At 49.6% G+C, this 16,686-nt stretch overlaps 1 protein-coding gene across 3 annotated transcripts in view; it reads left to right on the forward strand.

Annotated features, from left to right (window-relative positions):
• The first annotated feature begins 1,038 nt into the window (after nucleotides 1-1,038).
• LOC138564392 (zinc finger protein interacting with ribonucleoprotein K-like) overlaps nucleotides 1,039-16,686 on the forward strand; it is a 195,734-nt gene continuing 180,086 nt past the window's right edge. For 2 of the 3 annotated variants that reach the window (XM_069642908.1, XM_069642906.1), the window contains exon 1: nucleotides 1,068-1,234. In XM_069642908.1, coding sequence (XP_069499009.1) covers nucleotides 1,211-1,234 — 24 coding nt within the window. In that variant the 5' untranslated portion in view covers nucleotides 1,068-1,210. Of the gene's footprint in view, nucleotides 1,235-16,686 lie in introns of all 3 variants that reach the window. The other variant, XM_069642907.1, reaches the window with a different exon arrangement.

Raw genomic sequence — 16,686 nt, forward strand, 5'->3', positions numbered from 1 at the left:
AGTCGGTAAGTTACCGGCATGGACCATGGTGCTATTAGCACCATGGTCCAACGCCAGGGTCTTAATGAGGGCCATTGTCTGCGCCCCTCTGGTCCTCCCACCCACCTCGGGGCGCTAGCACGGATCTATGGGCCTCATTACACGGTAGGCGGTAAGGGTTTACCGGTACCGGTATTTTACCGGTACTGGCAAATCCTTACCGCCTTACTACGAGGTCCCTTTGCGGGTTGGGGGATTTAACGCTTGCTTTTTGCAGGCGTTAAAAACCAACCCGCAAAGGGACCCAGGGAGCTAATTACGGTACCACAATTTGCGGTGCCGTAATTTGCACCTTCCCCATTCCCATAGAGCCCTATGGGGCAAAAATGTGAATGGGGAAGGGCAATGGGGGAAGGGGGAATTACCGCCCCACCAACCTTGGAATAGGGCGTTAATTCCCCTTTCCACCAAGGCAGTGCCGGTATTTTACCGGCATGGACCAAGGTAGCACCTTGGTCCACCGCCATCCGTGTAATGAGGCTCTAATCTGCTTCCAGAGGAGCTCATACTCAGGCCCTCAGGGTCCTAACGCGCGTGCGCACCTGGACAGTGTTTCGTGTCTGCGCATGCGACTCTTTCGCGCCTCCCGAGCACATGTGACGGCCCTTATCTTTTCTCTGCGCATGTTTCGTGCGAACTCACCCTGTCCGCATGCGCAGCGAGTAGTAACAAGTATACGGTGTCTGGTCTGTACGCATGCTCAGTAGCAGATGACCCCACCTTGGTATAGTTATCTTTTTCGGCGCATGCTCAGTACTGGCTCAGCACTGTCTGCATGCGCAGCGGGCATTAGTCGGCAAATCGTGTTTGTTCTGTGCGCATGCTCAGTAGCAGTTGACCCCACCTTGGTACCCGTATCTTTTTCGGCGCATGCTCAGTACTGGCTCAGAACTGTCTGCATGCGCAGCGAGTTTTAGTCGGCATATCATGTCTGTTCTGTGCGCATGCTCAGTAGCAGTTAACCCCGCCACAGCACACGTGTCTCTTTGGCGCATGCTCAGTGCCCCCTCGCCGTCGCTTCTTCCGGGTTCCAGGTCAGGGCCCTCCCCTCTTTGTCTGCGAGCTGTTTCTTCTTGGTCCCGCACGGGAGTGAAGCCGGTGAGAGGACTCCCTACCTCGGGGGTTGCAGCTCAGACACCCGCCTGCACATAGCACCGGAAACAGGGAGGCCATGCCCCGCCAGCGGCCCGGAGAGGTGAGCAGCGCCGTGTGCGTGAATGCGGGGTCTCCGGGCCCTGGGGCCACAGGCTGTGCCCCTTCCCATGAGCTGGGCGCTCCCAGGGGCCACTGGCTGTGTCCCAGGAGCTGGGCGCTCCCAGGGGCCACAGGCTGTGCCCCTTCACATGAGCTGGGCGCTCCCAGGGGCCACAGGCTGTGCCCCTTCCTATGAGCTGGGCGCTCCCAGGGACCACAGGCTGTGTCACATGAGCTGGGCGCTCCCAGAAGTCCTGGGGCCACAGGCTGTGCCCCTTCCCATGAGGTTCCTAGGGGCCACAGGCTGTGTCCCATGAGCTGGGCGCTCCCAGGGACCACAGGCTGTGCCCCTTCCCATGAGCTGGGCGCTGTCAGGGACCACAGGCTGTGCCCCTTCCCATGAGCTGGGCACTCCCAGGGACCACAGGCTGTGCCCCTTCCCATGAGCTGGGCACTCCCAGGGACCACAGGCTGTGCCCCTTCCCATGAGCTGGGCACTCCCAGGGACCACAGGCTGTGCCCCTTCCCATGAGCGCTCCCAGGGACCACAGGCTGTGCCCCTTCCCGTGAGCTGGGCACTCCCAGGGACCACAGGCTGTGCCCCTTCCCATGAGCTGGGCGCTCCCAGGGACCACAGGCTGCGCCCCTTCCCATGAGCTGGGCACTCCCAGGGACCACAGGCTGTGCCCCTTCCCATGAGCTGGGCGGTCCCAGGGACCACAGGCTATGTCCCCTGAGCTGGGCGCTCCCAGTGCCACAGGCTGTGCCCTTTCCCATGAGCGCTCCCAGGGACCACAGGCTGTGCCCCTTCCCGTGAGCTGGGCACTCCCAGGGACCACAGGCTGTGCCCCTTCCTATGAGCTGGGCGCTCCCAGGGACCACAGGCTGTGCCCCTTCCCATGATCTGGGCGCTCCCAGGGACCACAGGCTGCGCCCCTTCCCATGAGCTGGGCACTCCCAGGGACCACAGGCTGTGCCCCTTCCCATGAGCTGGGCGCTCCCAGGGACCACAGGCTATGTCCCCTGAGCTGGGCGCTCCCAGGGACCACAGGCTGTGCCCCTTCCTATGAGCTGGGCGCTCCCAGGGACCACAGGCTGTGTCACATGAGCTGGGCGCTCCCAGAAGTCCTGGGGCCACAGGCTGTGCCCCTTCCCATGAGGTTCCTAGGGGCCACAGGCTGTGTCCCATGAGCTGGGCGCTCCCAGGGACCACAGGCTGTGCCCCTTCCCACAAGCTGGGCGCTGTCAGGGACCACAGGCTGTGCCCCTTCCCATGAGCTGGGCGCTCCCAGGGACCACAGGCTGTGCCCCTTCCCATGAGCTGGGCACTCCCAGGGACCACAGGCTGTGCCCCTTCCCATGAGCGCTCCCAGGGACCACAGGCTGTGCCCCTTCCCGTGAGCTGGGCACTCCCAGGGACCACAGGCTGTGCCCCTTCCCATGAGCTGGGCGCTCCCAGGGACCACAGGCTGCGCCCCTTCCCATGAGCTGGACACTCCCAGGGACCACAGGCTGTGCCCCTTCCCATGAGCTGGGCGCTCCCAGGGACCACAGGCTATGTCCCCTGAGCTGGGCGCTCCCAGTGCCACAGGCTGTGCCCTTTCCCATGAGCGCTCCCAGGGACCACAGGCTGTGCCCCTTCCCGTGAGCTGGGCACTCCCAGGGACCACAGGCTGTGCCCCTTCCTATGAGCTGGGCGCTCCCAGGGACCACAGGCTGTGCCCCTTCCCATGAGCTGGGCGCTCCCAGGGACCACAGGCTGCGCCCCTTCCCATGAGCTGGGCACTCTCAGGGACCACAGGCTGTGCCCCATCCCATGAGCTGGGCGCTCCTAGGGACCACAGGCTATGTCCCCTGAGCTGGGCGCTCCCAGTGCCACAGGCTGTGTCCCTTCCCATGTGCTCGGCGCTCCCATGGGCCACAGGCTGTGCCCCTTCCCATGTGCTCGGCGCTCCCATGGGCCACAGGCTGTGCCCCTTCCCAGGAGCTGGGCGCTCCCATGGGCCACAGGCTGTGCCCCTTCCCAGGAGCTGGGCGCTCCCATGGGCTACAGGCTGTGCCCCTTCCCAGGAGCTGGGCGCTCCCATGGGCCACAAGCTGTGCCCATTCCCAAGAGCTGGGCTCTCCCAGAGGCCGAAGGACATCCATTGTCTCCATTAGGAGCACCCTGCAGGAAATGGACTCGGGTCATCCTAGAGCATCACCCGACCCTCCTCATCCCCACCTGTCCCTCTCACCTGCATGAACAGGTTACATGGGAAGGTTCTTTGCATCACACGCATCCAGAGAGGAAGATGGACGTCTTCCTTGCTGATCAGGCGTGCAACTAAACGAACAGTTTGGAGGAGGCTAACCCTTCACATGTTGGAAGAGGGGCTACCTGCAGAGAACGTGGGGGGAGGGGCACACTTGTGTGAGGGCAACTAACTTCTTTACACATTCTGAGGCCTTTCTAGTGCAGCCACAGTGTTACAAGCAATGCTTCAGGTCTGAAACTACACACTTAAGAACTGGGGTGAGAATGAGCGGGCTCCTGTCCCCCTCAAATCCTTCCAATCACATCCCTGATATGCAGGTACTACCCCCCCACCCTCCCATCACGATTTAAATTGCCTAAAAGTGTACGCATACCAATGTAGGTGCTAACCATGAAATGCTTTACAGTTATTGCTGGGCCTTTGTAAACTGTTCAGCCGCAGGCACCATTTATTATACCTGTCCGCCAAACTATTGCCCGATCTCTATCACTCCTTTCCTGGGCAAACTACTGGGAAAGATGGCCATCTCCCAGCGTACTCTCCACACTGAATATGTTGGTTGTCTCAATGTCCACCAGTCTGGCTTCAGAGCAGCCAGAGGCACAAAACTGCTCTCCTGGAAACCGTGAACATCTTCTCTCTAATCGTGACTCCAGCCTTCCTTCTGCCCTCATCCTCCTTGACCTTTCCTCTGCTTTTGATTCAGTCAATCACACCATCCTGATCAATTGACTCAGTGAGAACCTGGCCTTCACTGATCAGGCCCTGAAGTGGTTGATCTCCTTCCCCCTGGACAGACCTTCTCTGGTCCAACTTGGGTTCTTTCATCCACCACCTCTCTCTCCACATACGGTGTTCCCCAGGGCTCTGTCCTTTCACCCTTTCAAGAGGAGGCTCTTCAATATCTCCTTGGCCCCTTGACCCAACTAACCTCTATCTCCTCTAACTTGCACTACTATGTGGATAACACTCAGCTCTCTTTCAGGCTCTTTCTGGCTACCCTCAGCATCTTCTCCTCTCTCACTCGTGTGTGACTGACTGTCTATCCACGATTCAGCATTTGTGCGCCTCCAACGATCTCTGCCTTAATGCCAGTAAGATGGAGATCCTTCTCATTGGGACTCCTTCTCCCACTTTTCCTCTCACTCTGGCCACCCTCTTTGCTTCCTGTGAGACAAAAAACCTTGGTGTCATCTTCAACTCCACTCTCTCCTTCTCTCCTCACTTCACAGACCTTGCCAAGAAGGCCCACCTCGAGCTGCACCTCAGAGGTATTCTTCCTTTTCTCACTTTCCCCAGAAGCTCATTGTGTTTCTAGAGCCCTGGTTCTCTCTAGGCTGGACTACTGCAACTGCCTGCATCTCAATCTGCCTTCCTCCATTCTCCGCCCTATACAACTAATCCAGAACAGGACGGCAAGACTTATCCTTGGCCTCAAGCCCAGGGACCGTATCACTCCAGCCCTGACATCTCTCCACTGGCTCCCGGTGGCTGCGAGGATCAAGTTCAAGACCCTCTGCGTCGTCCACAAGGCTATCTGGGGCCTTAACCCGCACTACATCCAACTCTCTCTTCCAGAATACCTTCCTTCTTGAGCACATAGCTCAGCCACCTCCAACCCTCTGAGGGTCAGACGCTTCTCTAGGCAGAGATTGGGAGGTAGATCTCTCTCCTCTGCAGGTGCCTCCCTCTGGTATGGTTTCCCTGCCCCTCTCAAACTTTAGCCGGACCATATGATGTTCCGGAAACAGATTTTCTCCTCTGCTTTCTTTCTCTCTTTCCCTCCCCTGTTGACCTACCTGTCTGCTGTGCCGACTGGTTACTTGGCTCTCACCGGGTACCAGGCTTCTCCATGGTCAGTCCCCCCTGCACTGCCTCCAGGCCTACTGCGCACTTAGGGGATTTTCTGTAACGCCTACAGTCCCCTTCCTCATTGCATTTACCCGGAGCCGCGCTGCCCTGGCTGTACTGAATCGGTACATTATGCCCCGATTGCAATTTCCCCATCCCACTCCCTCGCACTCCCCCCTCTCACTTCCCCTTGCACTGAATGACACAAGGCCTAGTAAGATCATTTGTCTTGTCCTCCCTCTGTCTTCCCTCTCCTATCTTGTCGCGCCTCAAAGCACTTGTGTACAGGTGCGTTATAAATTACATATCATATTGTAGGTCAGCCAGGTCAAGTCAACATAACCCTACATTTCGGGGGAGGAGAGACTAAACCCGCAGGGGGACTCCACTGCTCCTAAGTAAGCGTAATGTATTGCCGGTGTAGAGTGCAGCTATAGTTGCCCTTTCCAAAATCTCATAGACCTAACTGTTTACACATAAACCCATACCAGGACGTTTCCGGAGGACATATCTCAAGTACCTTACTAGAAAGGCACAACTACAGGGACACCTCCATGGCCACACTGGGTGCCCATCCACCGACCTCTCAGCACTAACACTCCCAACATCTACCCTGACACACTGTATAGACATACCAACTATTCCGCTCTCAAACTGTAGTTCAGTAACCCCCATCCCTCCCACATACGCATATGCATAATAACACCCCCCCCCCACACACCAACATCCAACAATAGAATGCTACGCCCAGGGCCAGCCCTAGGATTTGTGGGGCCAAGTGCGGCAAAATAAGTGTGGGCCCCTTAATTTGCATATGGTGACATCACAGGAAGATAAAGTTACTTACCTCTACCTGCTTACTTACTGGGATTTAAGCAATTCAGTGAGTACATAAATGACCCTGGCACTATTATGTACTAGCTGTTCTTAACTGCTCATTTAAGATTTCATCTACTCTCTAGGCTCCCTGTTCTGTCATAATCTGCAGCCATTATTATAAATGTTTTTTTATAACACACCTAATACTGACACGGTTTCAAAGGGCAAGGTTTCTAAGCGCGGACCCGCGGTTCGAGGCTGTGTTGCTGTGCTGCGTCGTCTTGCTTCCAAGAGGAGTGCGTTGACACTGAGCTATACTACCCGTCTTAACCCCCGACTTCCATTTCTTTTGGAATTTGGCACAGTATGAAGCAGCAAGGAAGGGCAGCTAGAGTGCACAAATCATCGCCCTGTACTATAAGGTGTCATCTGCAAACAAAGCCATTTAGTAGGTCTTACCCTGGACGCTCTGGTCTATCCTCACACAATAGGCCCACAGTTCCATCACTAGTTCCTATAGCAAGGGGGACAAAGGACAGCCTTTTCTAGTACCTCTACACAAGGGGATGGATTGCGATACCTTTGTATTAACCTGCACTTTCACAGAGGGCACCAAATAAGGCGTCAGTGTCAACCCATCGACACCTGGCCCATACCTACTTTCCTCTAGCTAACCTGATCAGAGGCCTTCTTGGCATTAGGGAGTGTACCTCTGGGTAGGCAAGAAGGTCCATCATTTTCCTGAGATTGTCTGCCCCTTTCCTATTCCTCACAAAACCAGATGGACCAACTTCGGGAGCACCATCTTCAACCTGGACTCCGGGATCTGTGTTAACATTTTGGCATGTATTTGCAGGAGGGATATTGGCCTATAGGCCGAGCAGTGGATCAGGTCCTTTCTCTCCTTCGGGATAACCATTGCCAGGGCACTGAGGAAGGAGGCAGGTCATTCTTCATCTAATTTAATACTAATGAATACCTTGACCAGTGTAGGAGCTAGGAGGTCCAAAAACATTTTATATAAAATGGAAGTGAAACCATCTTCACCCAGAGCCTTAGCAGACTTGATATGCAGAACTGCCCTCTTAACCTCACCCAGGGTGATCTCAGCCTCCAGGGCCTCCCTATCTTCAGACGACAAAAACTAAACGCCGGGTCTGTGGCTCAGTGGACTATGCATCCACAACAGGGACCTGTGTTTGACCTCATGGTCACAGATTTGAATCACTCAGCCCTTCATTCTTCCGAGGTCGATAAAATCAGTACCATTAAGTTGGGTAACAATAAACATCTGTTATTAGCGACAAGATGCCCCTTCGGGGGTGAACGTGCGCTTTACAAATACACCTGTTATGTTAAAGATGGAAGAAGGATAGCCCTCAAATAACTCTCGACTTCAGGTTCCGACACTGCTTCTTCACTACCATACAGGGCCTCGTAAAATTATTCTGCAAATCTCTGGAGAATCCTCTCAGGTTCTCGTAAAACAGTTCTCACCCCATCTCTTATCTGCTCCACTGGTCTCGTGTCTCTAGCAGCTCGCAGCCTGTGGGCCAAAATAGTCCCCTCTCTATCACCCTTCTCATAATATCTCTTCTTTGTAAATGCCGTCATCCTATGGACCTCTCCCAAAAGTAAGGAATGCAATTCCTGCCTTTTTTCCCTGATTGACTGATAGACTGCAGGGTTGCTTCCACTGCTCTGGGGCCTCTTTGAGGCCGGTCCGACCCCTTTCCTTTTTCTTCCTAGCCCCTCCTCCTCTGGAGATGGCCATCGCTGCCTCCCAAACATGTTGCTGTCCCCTATATCATTTGTCTAAACAAAAAAGTCATTTCCCCATCCACAAATTCCTGAAACTCTGGGCCTCATTACGAGGTTGGCGGTAACCCATTTCTGCTGCCTGATATCCTGGTGCCACCGCCTGATATCCCGGTGCCACCGGGATATAGCGTGTTTGGAATCCAGCTCAATGTACGCTGCGTAGTGTTGAACCACTGGAGCCCAGGGACGATGAGGAGCTGCACGCGGCTGTTCAGAAAAGTGTCTCCGGCAAACAGGAGGAATGACTATGGATCTGAAGATGAAGGAAAGATCCGTGCAGACAGGCAGGAGTCTGATATACTGGCTAACAGCTTACTGACATAAAACTTAAGGCAAACAAAGTCCATGTCAACAGGCAGAGATACGGTACACAGGCTGGCAATATCAAGGACAAAAACGAATAGCAGGCAGAATTCCGTGTAAACAGCCTAGAGTCTCGGTACACAAAAAGGCAGTAATAAAGAAGGCGTAACTTCAGGGAAATGGTACGCAACTTCAAACAGAAGTGACGTGCTTAAACGCCTGTCTGCATTTATTAAAGAGCAGCGGAAACTAATGCAGCCCGGAAGGGGGGGTAGAGCAGCGTGATTGGTGGAGTGAGTTAGTCCCGAACCGAGAGCCGCATGGGAAATGTAGTCCCTAGCACCTTGTTCTGTACTGCAGCTTCCACCGGGCATAGAACGGTGCAGTAAAGCGTCATATGCAGGGCAACAGGTCTGTGTCTGTTCCTCCAAGGCGGGTTCTGCGTGTCCCGTTGGGTGGAAGAACCCTGTGACACAGGACAAGAGCTGCAATGCGTAACAGTATGTCCCACTTGCAGTTTTCAAGTTCTTTCCATTTTGTCTCCAAATTTACCTACAAAACCTCTGTTGACAACTGGTTGTTTTCCAGGGCCACCCATATACAGGGAGCCTATTATATGTAGGATACTGTAACTCTGCCACCGGAGGGATATACTATAACACACATAGGTGACCTAGGTTTATACAAATATTTAGTGACTTGATCAAATTTAAAATGTACGCCATCGCTAGGTGAAAACTACTGCCCCCAGGAAGAGGTGTTGCGCCACCTACTTGGTCTGCAGATTTGCTTACCACACCTCCAACAGACGCAGCAGAACTGCCCAGGCCAATTGCCTCTCCATACCTCGCTTTAAGTTACAAAGAGCAGGTGGGGGCAGCTTCCCAGCCTTGGCTGCAAAACTTTGGAACTCACTTCCAAACCCTCTCAGAACCTAACCTTCCTTCCCTGCATTCAAGAGCAAGGCCAAAGCATGGCTGTCTGCCCAAGACCTGTCCCGGCACTAACATGCCCTCCAGCCACTACCTGCGTTCTCAGACGTTCTATGTAAAGTTGCTTATGTATATACGTTGTATTTTACTGTCTATTTAATTTACTTGTACATAATTTATGCTTGATGATGGGCCTTGTTTATCACCGCCTTTTTGCTCATTGGACCATAGAATTTCACATGACTGTAATATATGATTCTTCTTTACTGTACATTACCCTGTATGCTATGCTTTCAATATGTCGTGTAACCTAAGTGAGGCGCACGGATGCCCCAGGGCCAGGTGAGCTATATAAATAAATAAATACAAATAAATACCTAACAGGGATGGTATAGGAGGAACTAGTCCCTCCACTAAACTACCACGAATAACTCACAAAGAAGCAACGTCACTGTTTATGCTTCAAGTGAAAAAGTGCTTACCAAGCAGTTATGAAGTCAGAAGGAAATCACTTATAAGTTCCACATTCACTAAAAATCCCAAATCAGTGTCGCCGAATGAATCCCATCAGCATTTGCGGAACGTATTTTGATCTTTAATCCACCCCACCACAATGTGCCTGAAATGTGATTTCAACCAAGTCCCACTTGTTAATACCTACGAAAAAAGTGACAGGTCTGAACTCGAAAATAGCATATCTTCTCTCCTATTATGGTGCTAAGCTGGGTATCAGTTCCCCACCGCCACAGGCACAATTAAGCTCCCCACCCTCATCATCACACTTCTGCCAACAGATCTCTCCTCCACCTGCAATGGAGAGTTGTGGCTGCCCAAGCTGCATTCTGGATTCGTTGTCGTTTTTCGTGAGGTGGCCCGGCATTCCGAGATAGATGATGTCTGCGTAGTCTATTCTTGACATGATTAGCGAGATGACTGTTCTATGTTGGAAGGTGAGGAAGGGTAATATCCATTAACGCAAGGTCCTAGTGAGGCAGTTGGTCAATTGATGATGATTAGAGGAATTACACACCCCAACTAAGTTTAGGCTAACAAGGATAAGAATAAAACACCCACTAGTTGGGATTGGCTAGAAGGGAACAAAGGAGGTTAAGATTGGCCTGATGGGTGGGCCGTCCCTTTAGAACCAGCTGTTCAAGACGGCAGGGACACACACAGACCAGAGACAGCCCGAGTCCATGTTCCTGACGAAGGTGCACGGCTGGAGTAGCAGCGGATTCACAAGCTGGACTTCCTCTGTAAGAGAAAGCATGCAGCTAATTCAATGGACCGGTCATGACAGTAGTTTTGTCTATGGCCTAGAACTGGGACTTTGTCAATTTTTTTTCTAATTTAAAATATTCATGCATTCCTTAAATCATTTGCATGCAACACTATACTGTAAGGCTAAATGGCTTTAATAAGAACAAGCAAATAGCTTTTAGATGTTTTCACCACGAGGCAGTTCAGGGCTGAAATATGTCACTTTTACCCATTTTGTCAACATATTTTTATTTTTCATGGTTATGTCATGATGTATTTGTCAGGTAGTCTATCAGCCAATCCTTTGCTGGTGATGCACAGCGTTTTGGCAAAGAGCATAACATCAGCCTGCTCTGCCTCTTGTGTTTCTTTGACCAGGATAAGTAGATTCATAAAAGCACAAATGATGGAAGAGAGGAATTTTTTGCGGGGGGGGGGGTAAACAATTCTTTGCCATGACCTTAGATTACATTTAGGGTGTTATAATGTAACTGCTCATATAGGAGCCATGGATGTTTCACAGAGGGTTCTGGTAAATATTTCCATGCATTGGTTTTTACAGGGGTGGGATTTATAGTCTCCCTTGTCCCCTGGCTTGCCGATATTAATGCTCCTAGATCAGTGCGACAGGAGAATAAATCTACACAAATGCTTAATAAGAGAGTGAGAGTCTCCTTATAATGAGTTACATTTTATTAGCATACATGACTATATAAATATAAATACTTGTTGATTTAGTGATGAGAATGTGTAGGGAAGTTATTGATGACATCAAATGTTTATCATATACACACAGATAATATGCATCAGTTCCTAGATACTATAGAGGCTGCCCCACCTCAATATTGCTGTCCAATAGTAAGCTTGTCAGGTGGTCAGGGGTAATGATACTAAGGGCAGAGATCTCAAGCCCACCTCCCCAGAGTCATGCTTCAGGTACAGCACTAATCTCTGGTGCATCGCCTTTGGGGTGGCATGCGGGTATGATGAAAATCATGACAGGGAGTTGATTGTTACTCTCAGGATTATTGCTTTATTCACAATATTGATGGATGTGATAATATTAATAGTGACCTGTGTGTGTGGATCGCTGCAGCATGTGCTTGGAGATGGCCAGTAGGAGGTACTGTGAGACCCACTGGTCCCCGGAGATCTGTCATCCAGGTGGCCAGGACACAGCCATCGCTTTTGGATCCAGTTCCTGTGGGTAGACCAGTGCGGGAGGATCACCTGGGTGAGGGGTTTTTGGGGAGTGGGAGTGTGACGCCGGATGGTGAGATACGGTATCCCCTTCCCTGTAACGCCTTTACCCCATCCTACCAGGTAGGACATTTAGGAACTCTTACCCCCCCCCCCCCCTTTACAACACAAACACTTTCACACGGACAGCCCGCTATGGGAGAAAACAGACTAACACCCGAGCCGTATACCTGACGTGTCCCAATACAATGGTCGGGCAATTACTAAAGCTAAAGCTTTTATCTGGCTAAGGCACAATGAGAAACCAAAAGGAATCAAACATACACAACCAAAAACAATGGGCCTCGTTACGAGGTTGGAGGTAGCCATGGCGCTATTGGCTCCATGGCTGCCTCCAAAACCCTTCCGACTCTGGCCTGGTGAATGTGAATGGAGTAATTACTGGTCCATTCCGAAGTCGGAGGGACCGGTAATTCCCCATTCACCAGGGCCATTCCCATTTTAGCCCCCATAGGGCTCAATGGGAAGGGGGAAGGCGGCAATAACGGTACCGCAAATTGTGGTACCGGTATTGACCCCAGTGTCCCTTTGCGGGTCCCGTCCTCAATGCCTGCAAAAACCAGGCATTAAGGAAGGACCCGCAAAGGGAACTCGTAGTAGGGTGGTAAGGGATTACCGGCACTGATGCCCTTACCGGTGCCGGTAACCCCTTACCGCCCACCTCGTAATGAGGCACAATGTGCCCTATTGCAATTGTAGTCAAGTTCAGACTCAAAATATATCATATACTTTTATGATAAATTCAATTATTATTGTCAAATACAATTTATTTTAAAATACATATGCACTTTAGCACATTATTACATGCAGCCCGTTGATAAGCATACATACCTTATACATACCTAATACATACCTAATACATACCTTATATGTGGGAACTATGTACCTCTCTGTTTGAGCAGTACGCACTGTTTGGGTAGAGTAGATTAAAACATTCACCCTGACATATTGCCATTGTATCATGGATGTATCTGGCCACTAAAAAACATGTTGGGCATAATATAATGTTCGAACCACCCAAGAAATACTGGTGTATGCATTGAGTGCACGACCAGGGTGAGTGGATATGTTAAGTAGACCATTTGCTATGTTTATGTTAATTGCCTATACTGGAAGTGGTCAGTAGAGGATGAGCTGCGGCCTCCTCTGCACTATTGGGTTCAGCCGACCACGAGTGACTGGACGGCTAGTATGTTGATATTAATTTTATGGTTTGATGTCACATTACTAGAAACTGACAGTTATTGATATCTCTTAAGGGCGAGACGTAAGGTTATGAGAAGCGATGGGAAACCCATAATTAGTGCAGAGAAGGTTCTGCGGCACCTCTCCATTTCACTACCAATACGGATTTGGTTGTTATCCACTTAGATTACAACCAAATGGCAAAATGCACCGCACTAAGCAAAATCCACTAAGTACTGCCCGTACATGAAACTAGGCAAAGATGGCTGATGTGATACACATCACATGTTGCCAGTAAAGCAACTTAGTCCTCTTTCTACCTCTAACCTCTTTTCTGTTTTAAATGATTGTGTCAGAGTAGGCACTTTGTTGTGAACAAGCGGCAAGTCAGCCGCAAAGCGTGTAAATGCCTGGGCAAAATTACTTGCCACATTTTGGGAGGACCGTAATTTGATGTTTTTTTGTGTGCCATGATTTTTCCCCGACTTTTGATGTAATAAAGGAAGAAATGGTCACATGAAGTACTGTGAATCTGGATTGGTGATTTTATCCTGTGGAGCGTGCTGTTAACTTTTTGTTCGAACGAAGGAGTCAACAGCAACATATATATATATATATATATATATATATATATTTATATATATATATATATATATCCCAGCTCAACATCTAATCATCACAGGTTAATATAAAACAACAAATATATTCTTCACACAGGAGAACTATAATTGCTCCCACACCCTCTTTTCTTTCCTTCCTCTGCAAAGCTCATCTCATATATACCACACACATACCATACTTTCAAACACAATAAGAAAAACTAAACAAAACCACCGAACATCTTTCTAATAAAGCTTGGAAAGAGTAGGACACAGCAAAGTTGTCTGCAATTCATAAAGTTCATAAATTGGTTAGAACCATAATTCAACTAGTTCCTAATCCTAATAACTAGTGTTTTTGATTGTAATATTCCAGTGTCCTCTTTCATCGTTGACTCGAGTTTCGGCTATGAAAAAAGACGGTCCTGGATGTTTAACTCAGGACCATCCTCATCAGGACGAAGTGGTTAAGGAAGGAAGGCAAGGACGGATATGAGCTGTGGGGAACACAAACAATGTATTTGTCCAGTTATCCTGCCACTGTTATTAATATTCAAAGCAACCTGTGAGTGATGGGGGCGACCCCCTGATTATGGGGTCTGTGGTCTAATGACTGAATCAAGAGACAGACAGTAGCCAACGCAGTTCCCCGTAGTGGTGCACCCATGTTAGAGGTGTTCCAAAGGGGGGCCTTATAGAGCTAGTAAAAAGCCCATGAAGAATATAAGCCAGTGAAAAGCACATGAAGAATATAAACCAGTGAAAAGCACATGAAGAATGTAAGCCAGTGAAAAGCCCATGAAGAATGTAATCCAGTGAAAAGCCCATGAAGAATGTAAGCCAGTGAAAAGCCCATGAAGAATGTAAGCCAGTGAAAAGCCCATGAAGAATATAAGCCAGTGAAAAGCCCATGAAGAATATAAGCCAGTGAAAAGCCCATGAAGAATATAAGCCAGTGAAAAGGCCATGAAGAATGTAAACCAGTGAAAAGCCCATGAAGAATGTAAGCCAGTGAAAAGCCCATGAAGAATGTAAGCCAGTGAAAAGCCCATGAAGAATGTAAGCCAGTGAAAAGCCCATGAAGAATGTAAGCCAGTGAAAAGCCCATGAAGAATGTAAGCCAGTGAAAAGCCCATGAAGAATATAAGCCAGTGAAAAGGCCATGAAGAATATAAGCCAGTGAAAAGGCCATGAAGAATGTAAGCCAGTTAAAAGCCCATGAAGAATGTAAGCCAGTGAAAAGCCCATGAAGAATGTAAGCCAGTGAAAAGGCCATGAAGAATATAAGCCAGTGAAAAGGCCATGAAGAATATTAGCCAGTGAAAAGCCCATGAAGAATATAAGCCAGTGAAAAGCCCATGAAGAATATAAGCCAGTGAAAAGCCCATGACGAATATAAGCCAGTGAAAAGCCCATGAAGAATGTAGGCCAGTGAAAAGCCCATGAAGAATGTAGGCCAGTGAAAGTCCCATGAAGAATGTAAGCCAGTGAAAAGCCCATGAAGAATATAAGCCAGTGAAAAGTCCATGAAGAATATAAGCCAGTGAATGCCATGAATTGCCAATATGTGACTAAGTCACCAATTTACAATGGAATGGAAATTACTCCTGTGGTTCACCGTGAAGGCCGACCGGTGGGGTCTACCCAAAAGTTGGAAGGTGTATTTAGATGTAGTACTAAAGGTGGCTCGAATTCTGCGTGATATGGAAAGACAAATGTCGAATACCCATGCAATGCCGGAGTCTACACACGCTAATCAACACAGTTGTAGAGAACCTGAAGACTCTGGGATGGCATGCAAGCACCTGATTTGTGGCAAGGTAGATGAATTACCTCTGCCCCGAGGTACTACTGTAATGGGGCGGTGCAGCGAAGGCTGTCAGAAAGCTACGTCAACTGTAAGAGTGAGAAGGAATCGAAACAACCGCTCAACCATAGAACCAATAGAAAAAGCCATGCAGTTCCTTATTCATTGGTGAAACAGCAAAAAGAAGGAAAAGGAGCGTCTGCACTCACTTCAAAACTGCTTGTGTGTAGTCTGCTAGAGATTGGTAAATACTGCTGGAATCAACCTTTGGGTGCTCCGTGGTACATTGGCAGTGCGCTCAGAGTGAGCAGTCCTGCTGCTGAATGTAAAAATAATCTCGTGTCAGTTTCTGTGCTTCTGTGCGTATAGATAAACAGATTTTAAATGGGATTACTGACCATCACACACACACCCGACTTCCATTAAACATCCCCACACGGATAAGAGGCATAGCACACTGAGGCAATGCACACGAGGAAACAGCAGTTCTGAGACAGCAGCTGAACGAGAGAAGAAAGATGGCAAAACAGAAGGGGATCGCAAGGAGGGAAGTTCCTGTGACCTTTTCGACAAGGAACAGTTACTTTCCAGAAACCGCAAATAGAAAGCGTAAGACCAGGAAACCAGGCTGAAGAATCCTGCATTGTGTGTCGGAGATACCCGGGCCCCTCCTGCATCAATAGTCAAGGTGGGGAGAAACACGAGACGCCATGGTACCGACCTTGGCTCCAAGAACAAAGCAGCTTCAGTGAAATCAACACAGCTAGTGAGTTGGGGAGACCGATACAAGACCGGTCTGTGTTGAAGCAAAGGTTGCAAGCAGTCACGTTGTATAGCGAGCACTGGAACGAACATTGTTAAAACGCGGGTGACAAAAGATGCAAGTATAGTTGAACTGTTGATCAGTGATTGAATTCTTAAAGCAAGATACAATACCTTTGAGAGAGTGGTACAGCACCGCGTGGGTGCTCAATCAAAGGTCTCTGTAAGGTATCCATCTGAGAAGTGGTGAAAGTGAGAAATAGGTTATATCAAGAAGAGAGTGTGTAATTGTGAATCAAAGTGTGAAAGTCTGTAATCTGAGTAACTGCAAAGTAATGAAGATACACAAGTCACGAAGCAAGAATATCAAACGTTTATTTCACAATTAAGCAGTACCCAGGTTCATCTAGAACTGTACATAATCATGGACAAATTGAGCCCACATATGAGGGGCGGCCAGCCTTAAGTAGACTTATTTTCAGCCCCGGCTGCACAACAAAAATACTTAGCAATGGCCCATGTAATGCAGACATTTGCCATGACAACGTGCAGTGCATTCCGCAATGTCCGCCTTCAGAAGGCCATAGAGGAGCAGT

Source organism: Ambystoma mexicanum, chromosome 1p (genome assembly GCF_040938575.1).
Source record: "Ambystoma mexicanum isolate Mex_15411 chromosome 1p, UKY_AmexF1_1, whole genome shotgun sequence".
Classification (NCBI taxonomy): Eukaryota; Metazoa; Chordata; class Amphibia; order Caudata; family Ambystomatidae; genus Ambystoma; species Ambystoma mexicanum.